At 38.9% G+C, this 21,888-nt stretch overlaps 1 protein-coding gene across 13 annotated transcripts in view; it reads right to left on the bottom strand.

Moving 5' to 3' along the window:
* Positions 1–21,888, bottom strand: part of LOC144038048 (rho GTPase-activating protein 23-like) — a 104,127-nt gene that overhangs the window by 24,638 nt on the left and 57,601 nt on the right. For all 13 annotated transcript variants that reach the window (XM_077550142.1, XM_077550148.1, XM_077550141.1 and 10 more), the window contains 2 exons: positions 1,585–1,691; positions 1,327–1,439 (listed from right to left, as the gene is read on the bottom strand). In XM_077550142.1, coding sequence (XP_077406268.1) covers positions 1,327–1,439; positions 1,585–1,691 — 220 coding nt within the window. The remainder of the gene's footprint in view (positions 1–1,326; positions 1,440–1,584; positions 1,692–21,888) is intronic.

Here is a 21,888-nt window from a genome sequence, read left to right as displayed (position 1 = left end):
ACATGCACATATACACACACATACTCATGCACATACAAAAAAAGAGAAAAAAAGAGGAAGCAATGATGATGACATGTCGAATCGGCAAAATTACCGAATGAACAATACTGAGCTCTCGCACGAAAAAAATTATAAAATAAAATAAAATAAACAATTATATCACGATTCGATTCAATACCGATTAATCCCGATACGAATCTATAAATTATTATTGCAATTTTTTTTAACTCAAATTTAGAAAATCAGTAAACTTGTATATGTACACTGTAAGATTTGTATGAAAATGTATTTATTTATCTAAAAATTCACGCTTATAACTGAGCCACTGCATTTAACAAACAGGTTGCAGTCTGTTTCATGTTTGAACAGCACTGAAATAAAATATTAAGGCTTAATGTTCCATTAATATAACATTCTTCCATGCTTAATGTGTGAATCCTAACCCTAAGTAAGACGTTTTGTTGAATATTCCCGTAAAAATTTATGTTTAAAAATTGATTCGGCTGCATATCGAATCGATTCGAGAATTGCGCGCTGTAATATCGCGATATATTGCCGAATCGATTTTTTCTAACACCCCTAATATATACATATATATATATATATATAATTGTGCTTCAACAGAATTGTTTACATAACAACCTGATTAAACAGGCCTGGACAAAAATTATGGTACCCTTAACTTAGCATTTTGTTCCTAAACAATTTGAGGCAACCAATGCAATCAAACGAATTTTCTGAATTTCAACGAGATCTCTGCACCTCTCAGCAGGTATTTTGGCCCACTCGGGTAAAAGGGTGCTTTCTTCAAACGGCATGTTTCAGCTCCTGACCCCAGGGAACATGTGTTGCGTTTTTTTTTTTGCCATACTGGAGTAAATTGTAATTGCACATCCACTACAGGAAGTGGCAGTGGCGCGCTCATTGTCAGAATGTGCACAAGTATTAGCTAGCTCTGTCAAGGGTATTTATTTATTTATTTATTTTAGGACCAACCATGCACACACAGCACAAAACAGGACATATGAACAAACCCTCAAGAAATGTGTAAAAATATTTAACAATGATGAAAAGTAAAGTGAAGAGAGACTAAAAAAAACAAGCTAAAAAAAACAAGCTAATAAAGTTTTTCTTTGTTGTTAGTTGATCTCTATTTATTATAGTTAGACAAAAAAGCAATGGTGGACGAACAAGCACAAAAGTCTGTGGCGAAAAGAAGATGCTATATAGAACTGATGATTAATATATGGGAAGACCGATCAGTTCAAGCATAAAATTGCCACAGATGCGTCAGGACTGAGTAAGAAAGTAAGTACGTAGGCTTACTTTGTGGTTTACCGCAGGCTGACAGTTCTCAAGGCGCACACCAAAAGCCTTTGGATTGTCTGTCTTCTTGGGCTTCTTCATGATATTGATGCCCCATGGTGTCTTGTTCTCAACTGAGTCCAGAATACACACACAACATTATTATTTATAGTCCAGAATTCGTACAGATATAAGCATTTTTTTTTTTTTTGATCAAAAATGCCGATCGTTGGCAGAGCTTTGTTGTTTAATTACATAAAAAGCCAAGTCTGTACCCACCAGTTTTGGATGATCGATTCACTGAGGTGTTGTCATTCTTAGCCAAAAGGAAGGGTGGCATCATACGGTGAGTTTTAAGGGAAGAATCTGGTTTGTTTCCTGTAAGACTGTGGCAAATGGATACAAATAATTGTAAAATCATGTTCATAATGGCTAAAACCAGGACAACAACACAATGTATTCCAAATGCATGATGCTGTTTATGTTAATTTTCCTAAATAGTCAATGTGATTCACTGTGAGTAAAATGTCTTTGTCATCATCAATTATATGAGCCTAATAGGGATTTAATAGAACTTTTTTTAAACACTATATGAAACAAATCTGTCATATTTCTGTCATTTTATATACTGTAATATCCATTTAATCTTAACAACTCTCACATCCATTCAAGTTGTTCATCCATGCATAATTGCCTCCCAGAGTTTCTGTTTAGAGGTACAACTGACATGCACAGTCATAGATCTTCCTTTTAGTGAATACAGTTGGGGTCAGGGCATGATGACACCCTGAAATTTTCTCCTTTTATATCCAGAGCCGCTTTTATCTTTTACCTTTTTAATTCCGAATCACAGTGACATTTTTTAAAGATTGCGACAGTGCAACAATTTGCTTGGAATATTTAGTGTTCTTATTCCTTTACTAAGACGTTGGAGAATTCCTCCCACAAATGCTAAAAGAGTCTCCTTTTACCCCATTATCTTTAGACAGCATAACTTGGTTACTTGCCCGTAGAACAATGTCTTTAAGGAGGAAACGCTGATCTAGAGTATTAAAACTGTATGATCGCAGACTATTATTACAATGATCTTTTACAAAAATCATCTTTCTCTGATCCTATCTGTTGTGGCAAGTCTGACGAACACAGCAGAGCCTCATGCTGATACTTTTCTTGGGTGAATTATTTTGCTAACTCCAGTTATCAAAAAAAAAGTTTAAAAGAAAGAATTGGACAAAACAAATCAAACTCCACCTTGAAGTAGTATTTGTTTAATTGAGCTCATTCGGGAAAGCGGTTAGACGTGCCTGAGATTGATTTCAATGATCAAAACCAAAGATGGGGAACTTAAAAAAAGAAAAAAAAGAAAAAGAAAGAAAGAGAGAAAGAAAGAAAAAGAATGAAAGAAAAAGGGCAACATTGAAAACAAAAAAAATAATATATATTTTTTTCTTTTCTTTTTTTTAACAAACCACCCCCCAAAAAAATCTTCAAATAATGCTGATAAACATTCAATATGTTTTCCACAAAAAACAAGGGGAAATTGGGTAAATTATCCCGGAAAAATAAGAAAAATATATGGAGAGAGAAAGGGAAAAAAAATATTGAAAAAAAAATAAAACAGAGGGGAAAAAATCAGCAAATCCACAGGTGCCAACCTGCAAATGTGCATGGGTCGACTGTAGTTTTAAGTTTGTTTGTTTTTCTGAGGTCAGTATTGTTCATTTGGTAATCTTACCGATTCAACATGTCATCATCATTGCTCTCTCTCCCTTTTGTTTGTTTGTGCGTGATCATGTACGTGTGACTGTGTGTGAGTGTGTGCATATATGCGTGTGTGTTACTTTGTACTCATTAATTCACATGAAACCTATTAAAAATCCCATAACCTTCACCTGAACCAAATACTTCAAAATCCCGAGAGTCGTGAACTTGTCAGAAGACCCAAGGAGTAATCAAAGAAAAGTGAAATCCAGCACCGACCAGACACCACCTACTACACATGGAGCCCTTTGGAACCTTTTGTTGTTGTGTTAGGATAGTGGATCCTTTATACATGCATTGAAAAATGGATTGAGAGCACGTTCTTTGTGCGTATGCACGTCCATATAAAAATATATATTTTTTTGTCATTAGGAAGTCTGTGGCCCTATGTGGCCCTATGTGGCCCCCCAGTAGCACTGATGAAAAACTGTTGATGACAGATGGGAGCAACAGCATGTGCCCCAAATTTTTTTAGAGGGTAGAAGAGTGACGTCACTTACTGTATATAAAAGACAAAAACAGCAAGTAGAAACAAAATTTTAAAAAAAAAAAAATACCGAATGAACAATGCTGAGCTCTCCAGAAAAAAAAGGTAAAAAAAAATAAAAATAAAGAAAACCTCCTCCCCTCCAGTGCTACAGAACCTTTCAAGTATCAGATACTCATAGATCATCTTAAATTTGAGGAGGCTAGACTAATAGCTGATGCCTATCTAAACTCACCAACCCCCTACACTTGCACCATGACAGCACTTCATGACAAGTATGGTCAACCTCATCAGCTTGCCCTAAAGAAGATAGCCAGTGTCTTGGATGGCCCCGAAGTCAGACGGGGTGATCCAGTGGCGTTACAGAAATTCGCCCTCCAAGTCCAGTCCCTGGTGGGTTTCTTACAAATCTTGCGACATGAAGGGGAGAGCGAGCTACTGTAAGTCTTGGATCGCATGTAGCTCGCCTACTGGGTAAGCTACCTACCAAACAGCGGGCTGATTTCCGCCGTTATCAGCTCACTAGACCTGGAGCTACACATAACTTGCGTGACGTGTCAGAGTGGCTTTGCCGTGAATAATGGTGTCAGGGCTTCGATAGTCCAGTCAGTGGCTGGAGCTTCAAGGAGAAGCAGAGAACCAAAGGGAACAGTCTGCCAGACAGACAGTAGTACTGAATAGCAGCAAAGAGAGCCCTGATAAGAAGAAGACTAAAGCTTACTGCCCCTATTGTGAGAGTACAGAGCATTACCTCAGCCAGTGCAGTATTGTGTCCAAGCTCACCAAAGACGAGTTAAAGGAGTGGATACAGGTGAACAAGCGGTGCTAGTGCTGTGCTAGTCAACACTTAGCTGCCCAGTATAACCTCAAGAAACCTTTTAACTTGTGTCAGGGGAATCACCCTCCTCGTTCTCCATGAAATTAATCAAAGAGCCGAGACAGTCAAAGTAGACTTACCCCCAAAGGCAGAAAGTTGTCTAACTACCTGCGCCTCTGAGTCACTCTACGTTGACCAACCCAGTGTTGGGAACCGGGTTATGTTGAAGGTGGTGCGTGTGCACTATGGAAATCAGACCCTAGACACCTTTGCAATCTTGGATGATGGATCCGAGAGAACTATGCTGTTGGCCATAGCTACTGAGTCTCTAGCCATGAAAGACACCCCAGAAGACCTCCCCCTGCGCACAGTCCGCCAGCATATCCAGGTACTGCATGGCCATACGGTGTGATTCTGAGTCTCCTCTCCTGACAACCCTAAGGTAAAGTTTAAGATCACTGATGCATTTACAGCAAGCAGGCTCAGTCTAGCCCAGCATAGCTATCCAGTTACCCACCTACAGAAGAAGTTTAAGCACCTACGGGGTACCCCTATCCCTACCCTGCGAGAAGTGCAGCCTTTGCTTCTCATAAGCTCTGACCAGCCTCACCTCCTTACACCCATTGAGCCCGTCAGACTTGGTCCTCGGGTAGCCCAGCAGCTGTACACACCAAGCTGGGGTGGACCCTGCAGGGCCCTATTCAGCCCATGGGGCGGCCAGCCCACACAGCCCAATGCTTGTTTACCTCAGTCTTACCCCACATGGATGATCTCTACAGACACGTGGCAAGTGGACATGGTCCCCTACAGGCCAGAGAGGAAAGTGACACGCTCCAAGCAAGACCAGCAAGCTATAGCCCTGCTTAAAACAAAGGGACTGCTGGTTCATATCTCATCACCTTGTTACCCATAATGGGAAAAAACACCTTGTTTTCAACTGCTCCCATCAGTAGTTGGGCCAGTCCCTTAATCAGTACCTTTTACCAGGCCCAACCCTAGGTGCCCCCCTGCTTGCTGTCCTGTTGAGGTTCCGGGAAGGTCCCATTGCTATTAGAGGAGACATCAAAGGTATGTTTCATCAGGTCCGCCTCCTCCCTGATGATTGTCCCCTGCTCTGGTTCTTATGGAGAGACCTGAAGGTGGACCAACTCCCCAAGATATTTGAGTGGCAAGTTCTCTCCTTTGGGACCACGTGCAGCCCCTGCTGTGCTACTTATGCCCTACAGAGCCACGTCAAGGATCCCACAAAGTCCAACGATACCCTCAGATTCTCCGTGGAGCATTGATTCTACGTTGACAACTATCTACACAGTGTTGCCACTACTAGTGAAGCCAAGAAACTGGTGGATCAGCTCAGGGATCTACTTGCTTCTGGCGGCTTGGAATTACGACAGTGGGCTTGCAACGATCCAAGTGTCCTCAGCCACCTACCTCCAGAACTCAGATCCAAAAGTTTGGATCTGTGGTTAGTGTTAGACATTATTAACATTTTTAATTCTTTATTTCATATATTAACCATGTTGAAATGTTTTATAGATGTGTAGAGTAGGTGAAATAGTGTTGAACTCAGTATAATTTGACCTTAACCTTGTTTTTGTCTAAAAATTCCTTCTCAGTATTTTGCGCACACACATTTTCTTCGTGAGAACAAATTTTGCCACACACATACCCTGAGAGCACCATCACTCACGGCCACTCTAAATCCAGTTCAATTTGTTTGTGAGATATTGTTTTGGGAAAAAAGTACGAAAAGTACCCTGAGAGTATATTTTGTCTAAAAAGATGAACACCACTGCGGACTGTGTACGAAAATAATATTATGTAACATATTGTGTGAGAACCAATCTGTTTTACTTATTCATGATGGGAGGAGAATAGGTGTTCTCTTACTGATTTGGATTCTTTAAAAGCTGTATTCCGCAAAAGAGGGGGCACACACGCACCCTGGAATTCCACCTTTTACGTGATGTTCATTGTTGTGTGACCGGAGAATTCTCTGTAATAAATCATCTTTGCAAGGAGTTTTTCTCACAAGAAGTCTATCTTCAAGTTTTTGGAACACGCAAAAGAGGACAAATAATTAGCCTCTATCAAATGGTGACCCGGACGAAAAACGACGTTTTGCAAGCGGGGCGTTCATGGATGGGTAGAATTCCAGGGCCTTATTAACACTTTATCCACGTTTTAGGAATTCTGTCTGTCTGAGAGCACTGCGGCTGGTAAATTCGTCTTGCAAAATTATATTGGAGATGGAATTTATGTGAGAAAAATAGTGATAAATTTTGAAGTCGTTTGGTTGGACGCGAAGTGATAGATATTGTAACATTTTTAATACTTCATTTCATATATTAACCATTGTTACACATTATTAACATTTTAATTCTTCAGTATTAACCTTGTCGAAATGTTTCGTGTCCTGTGCAGAGCAAGTGGTGTTGATTTCGGTATAATCTGACTTTAAACTGGGACATACTATTTAGTCTAAAAAAGTTCCTTCTCAGCGTTTTGTGCGAAAACACATTTAGTCCTTGAGAACAGAATCTGTTTTCGAACACGCACCCCTGACTCTGTTTTCGCCATCGCTCATGGAAAAGTACCCAGAGAGTATGTTTTGTCTACAAATGAAAGAGAGGAGGTCTTTTAACTATAAGAAGCCATTGTACACGCGGAAGAACTACATTCGACGCTCTGAAATTCCACCTGTTTAAGTGAAGCAATTGGAGTCTGTAATGAATGTCCAGAGATCTCTGACCTTTTTTTTTTTATTAAATCATTTTTGCAAAGGTGTTTTTTCTTACATTAAATCTGTCTTCAAGTTTTCGAACACGCAAAGAGGACAAAATAATCTTATTCCTCTTCAAAATGGTGCACCCCGACGTAGAGCGACGTTTTGCAGCGGGGCGTTCACAGACGAATGGAACTCCCGGCCACATTAATCAAGGTAAGTGGACACTTTATCCACGTTTTAGGAGTTCTGTCTGTCTGAGAGCGCTGCGGCTGGTAAATTCGTCTTGCAAAATTATATTGAGGATGGAATTTGTGTAAGAAAAATAGTGATAAATTTTGAAGTCGTTTGGTTGGACGCGAAGTCCCAGATTTAGGATTTTACCACGGTGTTTGAACTGTACACGTACGTGGTGACGTAAGCATTGTATACGGAAATGCCGTCACGTTGTTGGGTAATGCGCTAAAATGAAATGAAGATGAAATAAGGTCACGCTGAGGTGACAACAGGCATAAATTAAATGTTGATAGATTCTTGGAAGGAATTAGGGAAAGATTCTAGATTGAAGCAGCGGATAGATCGCCTGCTGGTAGTAAATCGAAAATAAAAAGTTCCTTGAATAAATATGTTAAACAGGCATAAATTAGAATGTCGGTAGATTCTTGGATGGAATTAGGAAGATTATGATTGACACAACGGCTAGATCGCCCGCTGTGAAGATATCGATAATAGATCCTTGAATAATGGATTATTTTGCTCAGCGCAGATGAGGATTCTGCACAATTGAATCAAATAATTGTGGACAGACAGGCTGAAATGGACGTACAATTTTAATTGACAAAGATGATACTCTATTAAAATGCCGATAGACTGCTTCATAATTGACTTAAAGTAGTATGTTATTTGTTGTGTGTCACGTCATTGTTACAACAGAAATATGAATGCGCAGATGAGGATATTGGTACGTAACGTTACGAGGGGTTTCTGCACAATTGAATCGAATAATTGTGAACAGACAGGCTATATTAGTCGAGAGACTGCTTCGTAATTGACTTAAAGCAGTATTTATTATTTTAGGAGGAGATATTCGTTTGTTTGTATGCTGTCTTGTCTGTGAAGAAAATCTGACGTCACGGTAAATCTTTGGTAAAAATGTTTAAATATTTAGTTGTTGGGCTTTATTTAAAAAGCCCAAAGGGCGGACTGATAGATATTGTAACATTTTTAATACTTCATTTCATATACAGTACATTTTAATTCTTCAGTATTAACCTTGTCGAAATGTTTTGTGTCCTGTGCAGAGCAAGTGGTGTTGATTTCGGTATAATCTGACCTTAAGCTGGGACATACTATTTAGTCTAAAAAAGTTCCTTCTCAGCGTTTTGTGCGAAAACACATTTAGTCCTTGAGAACAGAATCTGTTTTCGAACACGCACCCCTGACTCTGTTTTCGCCATCGCTCATGGAAAAGTACCCAGAGAGTATGTTTTGTCTACAAATGAAAGAGAGGAGGTCTTTTAACTATAAGAAGCCATTGTACACGCGGAAGAACTACATTCGACGCTCTGAAATTCCACCTGTTTAAGTGAAGCAATTGGAGTCTGTAATGAATGTCCAGAGATCTCTGACCTTTTTTTTTTTTTTTATTAAATCATTTTTGCAAAGGTGTTTTTTCTTACATTAAATCTGTCTTCAAGTTTTCGAACACGCAAAGAGGACAAAATAATCTTATTCCTCTTCAACGTACGTTGTGGCGGAAGCATTGTCTACGGAAATGCCGTCACGTTGTTGGGCATTGCGCTGAAATGTAGTCAGGCATAAAATGAATGTCGCTAGATTCTTGGATGAATTAGAGATGAATATTATGAATTGACACAGCGGAGAGTACGCCCGCTGTTAGGTAATCATAATAAGTTCCTTGAATAACGGATTTTGTCACAGCGCAGATGAGGATATATTACGGTACGTAACGTTACGAGAGTTTTCTGCACAATTGAATCGAATAATTGTGGACAGACAGGCTGAAGTAGGCGTATGAATTTGAGAAAGTTTCGCTACGAAGGAGCCGATAGACTGCTTCATGATTGAATTAAAGCAGTATTTTTTTATTACGAGAGCCATGCTACACAATTGAATCTAATAATTGTGAATAGACAGGCTGAAAGCAGCCGATAGACTGCTTCATGATTGACTTAAAGCAGTATTTATTATTTTGAGAGGAGATCATGATATTTGTTTGTGTGTATTCCATGTTTGTCTAGTACAATTGTCTGACGTCATTTATTATTTTTACGGGGGCGCGATGAGCTATTTTGTTGACTAATAATAGTGTATTATAAGTGAGACGTCACTCCATTTATAACTATTAATACGACTTAAATATAATAATGACTATAATTTAATATAATAAGACCCGAATGCAGTTTCACTTGAAAAAAACATGAAGTTGCTAACGCATGCGCAGTAGCTGTCGGAGCCATGCCTACGGAAAAAGACGTGAAATTAAAGATGAATTAAACGAGTGGATGTACAGTTGCTGTGAAAAAGGTTTTTCCCACCGTTATAATCTACGGTAATTTAATATCATTGATGAAAGCCGTTGAACTTGCATGTGTAAAAACGTCATGCGCTGGACGAACTCATACGAGACACATCTGTAATTTCTTCGAGTGGAAGAAAAGCGAAACATGATCGTGGATTCGTGGATAAAATGATGAATAATGCTAGAATGCTAGCTTTGGGTATTTCTGTGAAGTTATAACTATTTATATAACTTTAATATAGTAAAAACTGGACAGGTTGATGTTTAATATAAATTGCGGGTGCGCTTTTAATCTGAAAAACCGAATGGGTGACCTGATAGTACTTCCGCTAGACGACTTGAGAAGCTTCCGGGGTTTGAAATTGGTCGTTGATCGTTAAATAATGAGGTGAAATGTATTTAATATTGAACGACGGGACTTAAATTTATTGTGGAAAAGGTTAGTTTACTCCAATAAGATCTGGGATTTGTTTGAGGGTTTTAAAGGTGGCAGTTTAACTGTGTATGTGCGTAGACGCCGATCGCTGGTTAAAAAGTTATAAATATATGTATTTTTTATATAGAGGAAAATCGCGGACGTAACTTTAAGAAAAGTGTTTTAAATGATGATTAATGCTGAAATGTTGACTTTCGATGGTTTCGTAAAGACAGCGCGTATAATTTTGATGTGTTTAAGTAAATAGCTTTCTATTTTCTATTTTCTCACTTTGCAAATAAAAACAGCTGTAAATGACAATTACGTAATAAAATAAATGAAACCGTTTAGTAAACGCTGAACGGGATAAATTGATTGGGACGGTAATATTACTAATAAAAATCTCCAACGCGACTGTGCCTACATTAAATAATTAGACGACATTACATAAATTGTGGTCGTAACTGATTTTCTAAGGCCCTCAATAACATCTCCAAACGACTAATGTTGATTATCTGGCATCACAGCGCACATGCGTCATATTTAAATTATGTTTAATACAAAACGAACGAATAACAGCACATAACATGGAGGTACAGTGTTAAAAAATTGCAAAACTTCGATGTACACCTCACGTTTATTACACATACACAACTGTAAGACTGAATGTATTGCTGTGATATTGGAATACAAATTCATTAGGTGAATCACTTTGAAGATTATAGTTGCTATGACTCTACCTGACCGCCAGATGTCACCCTTTTTCCAAATTAAATTGGCAACAGCCTTATATGTGCTCTAATTAGATCTGCTTTTAAAGTTTAATGAAAATATATATGTAATTTTTTGGGATTGTTTTTTACGTGAAATATTTCAGTCTCCACTCTCCGCATTTTAATAATAATGATAATAATAATTAAAAAACGAATAATTTGAATGGCAACTAATGTGGAATATTTTGTTATAAGTTGATTGTTTTTCCCTCATAATTTTTCTCGTACGCGAGAACATTATTTAACCTTGAGTCTCTTTCCAGAATCTGGTGTCAGCCATTTTGAGGGCCATTATCGACAAGTGCCCTATTCCCATCCTGGGGGAAAAGTAATGTGTTATTTGTATTGTAAAAGGAGACTTCCTTCCTTTGATAATTACAATTTAAAAAGGGGCCTTTCCCATGCTTGTAAGTAGAAAATAATTTTTAATTATTCCTGTATATATTTAACCTGTAAATTTCTGCCTGAAGTCCCATTTCAGAATTTGGAGTCGGCCATTTTGCATGCGAGTCCCAGAGACTGGACAGACCATTCCATGAGGGAGCCATCTGGGAGAATCACATTTTTGACATAATTTGAGGTGATATGTAATCAAAGAATAATCTCTGACTTGATGTTTGACCAAAAGCTGACAAAGGGGTACTCTTGTGAAATATTAATTGAAAACTAGACACTTGCCAATTGACTCTGTATTATATTTGTAAATTGTTAGAGCAAAGCTATCCTATCTCATCTTAAGTATTATTTATGAAGGTATGCAAAACATATTAAATTAAATATTGATATAATACTGAATTATAATTAGCAATTATTTAATTGTAAACTTTTCTTGTTTTGATTACTTTTATTTTTTATTATATATATTTTTTAATTAATTATTTTTATTTATTTTTAATTTTAATTTTTTTATTTTTTTTTTTTTTTATTAAAATAAAGGAGGATTTTGTTCTTCCGACTTTTTACTGATATGTCATCACCTAATAATGTTGGGGCAGATTTTAATAAGTTTCACAGAGTGCCGTTCATTGATCGGGATCGCTGTTTTAATTGTGGACGTTCTGGACAATGGGCCAGCACTTGCAGACAGCACTCGTGGGCAACAGCACATGAAAAAAAAGAGGAGCACCTTGTTGTTCCGCCCTCCACTGCTATTTCATCACCTAATGTTGTGAGAGATTGTGTTATGTTCCAGTCACGTCCTTTTGCGGGTCGAAATGAATGCTACAGATGTGGTCGAACTGGCCACTGGAAAAAAGAATGCCGACAGCAGTCACATAGCATCTGGAGCAGAGGCCGCGGACAGCAGAATGATCGTGACCTCTATCAACAACATGATCACGGCTTCCATCAACAACATGGTCGCGGCTTCTATCAACATGAACAATATGGGCGCGGCTACTACCACCAGCAGAGGGGGCGTGGCTTAAGTATGCGGGCATCATCACAACAATATCTGCCCTTTTCCCCTAATCAGCACTACCTGCCGCCACCTGCTGGGCAACAACAGCATTACCTACCGCCACCTGATGAACAGCAGAGGTTCCTGGCGCCACCTGGTGGAAAGTTTCCGCAATGACTGTACCCTGAACTCACATGCTGTACCCTGAACTCACATGCAAAAGTCTTAAATGAAAACAAACTACTCCAATACACACAGTGCTCCGCACAGACTTTCTTGCATGCATTCTTGCGCCCCGAACTGTCCTGTAAATCCTATGGGAAAACATCTTCTCAAAAAACTGCTTCACTACGCTGGTGACTCCGCCCTCACCAACAATGTTTCCTTGAGTTAGTGATCTCAGACCGTGTGATGTGGTATCTGACTGTGTACACTGCACTCGATTTTTTTGACAGACATAAGGTGATAACATATACAGTAAAACATTCCGTACATAGAAGCAACAGATTGACAACACCCTATACCGAAGATTTATTATATTTTAATATTTTGATGCCGATTTTGATTTGATCTGATTTGTTTATCTCTGTCTATTTTAAAACAGTCAGCTGGTGGGACTAACATCAACAAGGGGGACTAGCAAACTTAATAATGACATATTAAAACTAAGGGCGACTTTATGTATTCGCTTGTTAAATTTGTCCTTCTAATATTATCCCAAATTCTCTTTTGAAATTTAAACAATTGCTTGGGACGCATTGGCAAATTTACTGGTTAAATGTAAAAATTCACCTCTTTTTAAAGCAAAAATTTATTTACTGCTGCAGTTCTTTTATTATCGGTCTGAAAAGTCGATCTTTTTCAGATGGGGGAATTATTGGTCGGTCTGGGTATATAGTCGCGAAGGACACAAATAGTCCATGTTGAATTAAATAAATATAGAATTATAAGTTAGTCTCAATGTGATAATTATATAGTCCGTGAGAATGAATGAATTCACAGGAGGACAATTGAGGATTGGTGATTGGACCTACAGACATGGAAGAGAGTAAGTTTTGGCAAAGACGGCGAAAATAAGGTGAATATGTTCTATTTTATCCTCCCATGAATATCTTATAAGTGACGGCCCTGGGGTCAAATGTTATTTTATGATTTTAATTGCTGGTGATAGTTGCATTTATTTTATGGCTGGAAGCACATTCATGCCATATCTATAACAGTAAATATTATGATAAAACATTTCATTAATCATTACATTATAAGCTGTAAACAAAATTGGCCTCGTCAGATTTGAATTGGCTATAAGATTTTCAGTGTAGCATTAATGAATGTGCTTAGGTCATTAAATTCAGCCAAAGGCTGGATTCTAATTGAATGTCACAACAAACAGAATTTTTCCCCAGGACGGACCTACAGAACTTCACTAACATTTACTAACTCCAAACTAATAAACTACCAGATGCTCTTTCAAAAAGAAGGGATGTGAATATGTATGTTTATTAGTGACTAAATGAAAATGTTCTGCACCCAGATGAGGTGACGGAAAGGTCAATCTGGTCCAGTTCACGGGGGGCACATGGTTCCACATCTTGCCTATCAGACCTGCCGCGTCCGCCTTCTACTCAACCCCCACCAACAGGAACGACCTGAGGCCTGCTTCCAGTGTCCACCTGACGAGCTAACTGGAAAACCATTCAACTGCTTCCAGTGTCCACCTGACGAGCTGAGGACATCACTCAATGGAGATTGGAGGCACGTGTCCTTTTCCGGGCATCGTTCCACAAAGAATGAGTCACACCTTGGGAAAACAAATCCCGGTGATCAATCCCTGCATCTCTGGCAGTTGACGTGGGTTCTAAAAGAGCTGAAGGACCCACCCATCCATTTCCTTGACCGCTTGTCCTCACAAGGGTTGTGAGGGTACTGGAGCCTATCCCAGCTGGCTTCGGGCAGTAGGCGGGGTACAACCTGAACGGGTTGCCAGCCAATCGCAGAGCTGAAGGACCCCCTTTAAACAAAACAAAAAACTCAAGAACAAAAATGGAACTGACAAACGTCCTTCTCATTCAACAAAGAACTTCCATCGCTCAAAACGACAACAAGTCTTCAATTGCGTCTTCAAATGCGTCTCCAATTGCAGTTACAACATGACACTCTTTCTCATACTGACTGTCATGCCAATCTGCTATTTCTGGGATACCACAATACCCTTACCACAATTTTTGAACATAATCACAACACATCGTCTTCATATATGATATGCTTATTTTACTGAAAAAATCTTTTAATGAATCACATTGTTTTTGACATATGACTGACCTCCTCTCCTGCTAAAAAGAATGTTTTCATTTTCTCTTATTCTACTGTTGCACCTGCCATTGCGACGATGAAGATCCCGCTGGAATCCTTTGGTAAAAATGTTTAAATGTTTAGTTATTGGGCTTTTTAATAGCCCAAACTGAGGACTGTTAGACATTATTAACATTTTTAATTCTTTATTTCATATATTAACCACGTTGAAATGTTTTATAGATGTGTAGAGTAGGTGAAGTAGTGTTGAACTCAGTATAATTTGACCTTAACCTTGTTTTTGAACAGATTTTGCCACACACATACCCTGAGAGCACCATCACTCACGGCCACTCTAAATCCAGTTCAATTTGTTTGTGAGATATTGTTTTGGGAAAAAAGTACGAAAGGTACTCTGAGAGTATATTTTGTCTAAAAAGATGAACGCAGCTGCGGACTGTGTACGAAAACAATATTATGTAACATATTGTGTGAGAACCAATCTGTTTTACTTATTCATAATGGGAGGAGAATAGGTGTTCTCTTACTGATTTGGATTCTTTAAAAGCTGTATTCCGCAAAAGAGGGGGCACACACGCACCCTGGAATTCCACCTTTTACGTGATGTTCATTGTTGTGTGACCGGAGAATTCTCTGTAATAAATCATCTTTGCAAGGAGTTTTTCTCACAAGAAGTCTATCTTCAAGTTTTTGGAACACGCAAAAGAGGACAAATAATTAGCCTCTAACATTAGCCCAGGATAAGTCAAACCCGTTTGAGTCAACCCTTGGTCTCAGCTGGAACTGGCAATCAGACACCCTAGGCTACAAGTAGAGGTTTGTCCCCTATGAAGTGCCAACGTTGAGAAATATATATAGGGTCTTAGCCTCACAGTACCTACTGCCATTCTCCACCCGTGCCAAGCTCATCCTAACTCATTGGGACGATCCCAACCTCCCTTCTGATCTGTTGGGAGCATGGTCCAGCTGAGAGGCAGAACTTCAGCATATGCCATCTATTGCCATGCCGCATCCATATGTGCCTGAGATAGCCCAGTTAAAGGTGCCACCTGTCAAGTGCACATCTTTGCTGATGCGTCAGAAAAGGCCTAAGGGGCTGTGGCCTTCCTCAGAATAGAAGACAAACACGGTAGAGGACACATCTATCCTTTGTTCTTGCTCACTCCCGCATAGCTCCCAAACGCTTGCATTCTGTACCAAGTCTTGATCTTTGTGCAGCTCTAGTGGCAGCTCAGTCAGCTTCTACCCTGAAGAAGGAGCTCACTCTCACAGTGCATTGAATAGTAATGTGGTCTTACTCTACTACCGTGCTCACCTGGCTGCACTCACAGTCCTGTCGATATAAGGTGTTAGTAGGCTCAAGAGTAGCTGAAATCTAGGAGTTAACAAAAGGCTGTGACTGGTGCTATGTAGACTCGGCTAATAACCAGGCAGATAATCTGACAAGAGGGAAGCCGTTAGCATCCCTTTTGGAGCCCAACTGATGGTCACAGCCAACCTCCCAACAGCACGTCTCCAATTGTACAAACCTGCCTTCCATTCCACCGGCATGGATTGTTTCGGGCCCATGCTAGTAAAAGTCGGGCGATGCCATGAAAAGCGCTGGGGTCTCATCTTCAAGTGTTTGACCACTATAGCAGTACATCTGGACCTCCTCCGAATTATTGACAGTGACACCTTCCTGATGGCCTCGAGGCGATTCATTTTCAGGAGAGGAACACCTGCTGAACTGTGGTCAGACCATGGGACCAATTTCAAAGGAGAAGAGAGAGAACTTCAGGAAGCCTTTGCTAGTATGGGTCCAGCCCTACAGAGTCAACTTGTGCAGCAAAAAATCTAATTCAACTACAACCCTCCAGCAGTCCCACACTTTAATGGAGTGTGGGAGAGAGAAGTACGGGCAGTCAAATACGCTTTCCGCACCTGTATAGGAACAGAGCCCATCCATGAGGATGTTCTCGCCACTGTTCTATTGGAGATGGAGGCCATTCTCAACTCAAGACCTTTGGGTTATGTGTCTGCGGACCTGGCAGACATCGACCCGGTGACCCCAAGTAGCCTTCTACTGGGGCGGCCTGATGGATCACTTCCCCAAATCGTTTACCCGAAAAGTGAGAGTCTGAGCCGCAGGCGCTGGCGGCACTCACAGATCCTTGCACACCAGTTTTGGTCGAGATTCATCAGAGAGTGCCTCCCTGGACTGCAAACCTCCTCCCCTGCCATCCAGGAGAAGTCAGTGGTCATGATAGTTGACCGACAGTTGCCTCATGCCATGTGGCCAATTGGTCATGTGACTAAGATATTCATCGCAGTGATGATGGTTACATCAAATCAGCCGATGTGGATATCAGAGGTCACTAGAGGTGACCCCATACACCATCAAAATATTTAAAGTGCATTCAAGTGCCTTCCAAATGACAGCATTAGGCCACTATAGGTAGTGTGAATAATACCTATTTGAGCGGGCAATGTTTTCTTTTATATTATGTTCTTTATGGGGTTTTCTAAGGCATCTGAATGCTTAGTAGTCATATTATTTAAATAGTTTGTGTGACATTTGTTTAAAATAGTGTGCTGATGAAAAATCAAAATGACAATAAGGAGATTTATTGTCATTTTGATTTTTCATCAGTTTCATCTGTTGCCTCAACTCTGTTGCCTCGACCTCAATTGTCTCATCATCTGTGAACTGTCATTTGGTAACTGGCCAGTAAAGAAATCAACTAACCACTACAAACCAGTATTCTGTATTCTGACTGATACATCATCCTGTATAGTGTACACACCTTCAACGATCCAGCCAAATAGCCTCCCCAACACTCAACTTTCTTTCTTTCTTTCTTTCTTTCTTTCTTTCTTTCTTTCTTTCTTTCTTTCTTTCTTTCTTTCTTTCTTTCTTTCTTTCTTTCGCGGCCCTTGTTTTCCTCTTGTAACACTATACTATCAGGAAGAAAATGAGGGCCACAGACCCAAAAACAAAGAGCTGACAGCAAGCATCAAGAAAGCCTGGGCTTCCAGGACCCCCAGGCAATGCCACGGCGCATCGAGACAGTTATTAAAGCAAAAGGAATCCAACCAACTATTGAAGATTGACATATCGTTTTGAAAATACCATCCACCTTTTTTTCCCTTCATGCAAAAGACTGGGAAATATGCATGGTGATTTCTTCACATTATTCAAATTTTTGACATCCTGTTTTAGTGTGTTTTCTCAGCTGGAAGCCCAAATAATGTAAAAATAAACAAATAAATAATTTGACTTTTTGAATGGAATTACAGAAATTATTCAACTTTTTGAGGATATTCAAATTTTTTGACGAGCACCTGCATATGATCACAATGGTGAGTGTTTAAAAACAAAAAAACAAACAGGTAATTTAATTGCCTTTTCTACTCCACATTGTCCGCAGCCAGTACCCCACAAGGAAATATTTGTGCAGCGGTAATTTTTCATCAACAAATATTTGCACTCCAGTGCAGAGAATTCTTCAAGAACTAGGAAGAAGGTGTACAATTGTGTAATGACGGAGAAAAGAAAGGAGGTATCTAAAAGGATTACACTAATTTAATTTAAAAAATGGTCATGAAAGTGATTAATTAAAGTTATTCTGTTATTTTTATGTCTGTTTGTCTTAGAGTTTCAAATGGTAGGTGTGGAGCGATAATGGCCATCCAAGGATGAGGTTAAAGAGCCTCAGCTCTTGGGGAGAAATCAAAGCTGAGAGAGGACAGTTGCCCATAAAGACTCGGCAGACTTTTGACATTATGTCCTGGGGAATTAGAAATTTGTGTTTTTTCTTCTTCTTCTGCGTTTTGGTTTATGCATTCCAGGCAGTGTCTGGATTTTTTTTTTTTAAACAATTTTTGTAATTTTAGTAGACTTCAAGCCACTTTTTCACCCCAATTTCAAAGCCAAACAAGTCTTTATATTATATTGGTATTATTATTGTTGTTATTTTTATTTCATTGCAATATGTTTATAAATGTGTAAAGAAATTTAAAATATATCTTCACATTCAAATGTTTGTGATGGTTGGATAATTTTGAAAAAAAATGTATTGATTTAGTTCTAATTAGAACAGTTTGATTAATGTTAACATCAAGAGATGTATTTATATCCAGTGGTAAAATAAGCATGGCATTAGTGTTACTAAAACCTAATTAAAAGTTCCAAAAACACATAATGTGAATTGTCATCCTGGAACTACATCAAGGTAAGGATCTCTCAGCTGTTTGATTTAGCAGCAAACTCTACTATTATTATTGGAGGAGACTTTAACACAGTCTTAAATTCATTAATAGACCGTTCTAATAATACAACATGTAGGCGATTACAATCTACTAAAGTAATAGGGGAATATATGGATGATTTTGGCCTCGTCGACAGCTGGAGACTTAAAAACCCAAATAAGAAGGAATTTACCTTATTTTCCGCTGTGCACCGGTCTTTTTCAAGAATTTATTATTTTCTTACAAATAACTCTATTGTTGATAAAACTGTTACAAAAATACATCCTATTATTATTATTAGCGACCATGCACCAGTCTCCCTTTCCCTACAAGTTGATTATACCTTTAAACCACCACCAACATGGCGTTTTAACATCTCACTGCTAAACGACGCAGAGTTTGACAAAATTATAAGAAAAGAGTGGGCAGACTTTTTTAAATGACTCTCCAGACCTATCGCCATCCCTTCTCTGGGAAGCTGGGAAAGCAGTAATCAGAGGTAAAATTATATCATATTCATCTTATAAAAAGAAACAGGATCAAAAATTAGAAAAAGACTTGGAAGATAAAATTAAACAACTGACGGATGAGTACGCAATAAACCCAAATAACCAAATATGGACTGACTTACAAAATACAAAAATACAGTTAGACGATATGCTACCAAAAAAGACAGAGTTTATAATACAATACAACAATTGAGATACAACAACTTTGAATATAATAACAAATTAGGTAAATTTCTTGCAAACCAACTTCAATGCAATCGGGAAAAATCTCTTATAACGGCTATTAAAGGGACAACTGGTGAATGCACACAATCACCAGAAGAAATTAATCAAATTTTTTATAACTATTATCGTAACCTATACTCAGAAACTAACAAGCCTAACCCTGAGCATATTGAGGCATTCCTCAGTAGCTTAAATATACCTCAGTTAACTACTGAATATAAAGATATGTTAGATGCGCCACTCACTATAAACGAGTTGTACAGTGCTCTCGATAGTATGCCTAATGGCAAAGCACCTGGCCCGGCTGGTTATCCGGCTATATTTTTTAAGCACTTCTGGTTAATGCTTGCTCCACTATTCTTAAGAGTAGTAACAGAAATCAAAACTAATGGTTACATACGCCCACACATGAATACAGCAGCAATTAAACTTTTATTAAAGCCAGAAAAAGACCCCACCCTTCCATCAAGTTACCGTCCGATTTCACTAATTAACACTGATATTAAAATTATCACTAAGGCTTTCACATCTAGACTAGAAACAGTAATCTCGACAATCATTCATAGCGACCAAACAGGCTTTATTAAAGATCGTCACTCTACTAATAATATTAGGAGGCTCTTATTATTACCTTATTAGCATGTCACAGCGGCATGATAAAAAGGCAGTTATTATATCATTGGATGCAGAAAAAGCTTTCGACAAAGTTAACTGGTCCTTCCTCTTTGCTGTTTTAAATAAATTTGGCTTTGGGAAATCATTTATCCACTGGGTGTCAGTATTATATGATTCTCCCAAAGCTACAGTTACTACTAATGGGATTATATCTCAGAGTTTTACTCTACAGAGAGGCACAAGACAGGGATGCCCACTGTCCCCTTTATTATTTGCAATATTTATTGAGCCACTTGCATTAGCCATATGCCAGGAAAGAAGGATTCGAGGAATTCACTCTGGGGTAACAAAACATAAAGTTAATCTATATGCCGATGATATTTTACTTTATTTAGAAAAGCCTGCTATTTCGTTAGGAGAAGTATTTAACTTAATAACTAAATTCTCACAGTTATCAGATTATTCTATTAACTGGACAAAATCAATACTTCTACCTATTACAGAAAATTCATGGAACCCTGCAAGCCAGGACCCACACTACTCATTTCCTGTAGGTAATTTAAAATACTTAGGCATAAAAATCTCACCTAAATTAACTGATTTAATTCATTTAAACTTTTCTCCACTTCTGGATAACATTTATAGTGACTTGGAGCACTGGAATAATCTTCCTATTTCTCTAATAGGACGAATAGCCACCATTAAAATGAAAGTTTTACCCAAAATAAACTATTTTTTCTCAATGATTCCATTTAAACCTACGGCTAACTGGTTCCAGTTGTTGGACTCAGCCATTACAAAATTTTACTGGAAAAAAAAAGAAGCAAAGATTAGTCTATCTACTCTTCAGAAAAGTAAATCCAAAGGTGGTCGAGAGCAGACATGGGCAAACCCCGGCCCGGGGGCCAAATACGGCCCATTATGCTTTTCAATCCGGCCCGCCGAACTTATCCAATAAGGCTAGAAAAAAATTCAAAATCATTAATTTAATTTTGTCCCTGCAATGCCTGCGTTTCACCAATAGGTGGCGCCAGCCGCGGCACCAGGATTTTTATTGTATTTTTTCACTGAAGTCCGATCAACGGCTATATGTCTGATATGCCAAGAAGCCGTTGCGTTTTTTAAAGAGTACAATATCAGCCGTCACTTTGCCACGAAACATGCAAATTATGCTAGCAAGCAGTCAACACAAGAACGGGAGGCTACTGCACAGAGGTTGGCGGCTAATTTACAGGCTCAGCAGAATTTTTTTCACCGACAAACTTCAATTCAGGAGTCAAGTACCAGGGCAGGTTTTTTGCTGGCGTTCAAATTGGCAAAGGCTAGCAAGCCTTTCTCCGAAGGCGAGTTTTTGAAAGAATGCATGGTAGAGACAGCAAGTCTCTTGTGTCCGGAGACCAAAGGCAAGTTTGAAAAAATCAGTTTATCACGCAGGACAGTGACTCGCCGTGTGGAACTGATTGATGAAGATATAGTGAGCACGTTAAATAAAAAGGCGGGGACCTTTACGTTATATTCACTGGCACTTGATGAAAGTAACGACATACGTAAAAGACACTGCTCAGCTCCTAATTTTCATCCGAGGGATAAACAACAGTTTTGAGATAACTGAGGAGCTTTTGAGCATGGAGTCGCTGAAGGGGAAAACGCGAGGAGAGGACTTGTATACACATGTGTCCGCTGTCATTGAGAGGATGAAGCTTCCTTGGAGTAAACTTTCCAATGTCACCACGGATGGATCGCCAAATTTAACAGGAAAAAACGTCGGACTGCTG

The sequence above is a fragment of the Vanacampus margaritifer genome, chromosome 18 (genome assembly GCF_051991255.1).
Source record: "Vanacampus margaritifer isolate UIUO_Vmar chromosome 18, RoL_Vmar_1.0, whole genome shotgun sequence".
Taxonomy (NCBI): Eukaryota; Metazoa; Chordata; class Actinopteri; order Syngnathiformes; family Syngnathidae; genus Vanacampus; species Vanacampus margaritifer.
This window is presented reverse-complemented; position numbering and strand designations above follow the sequence as displayed.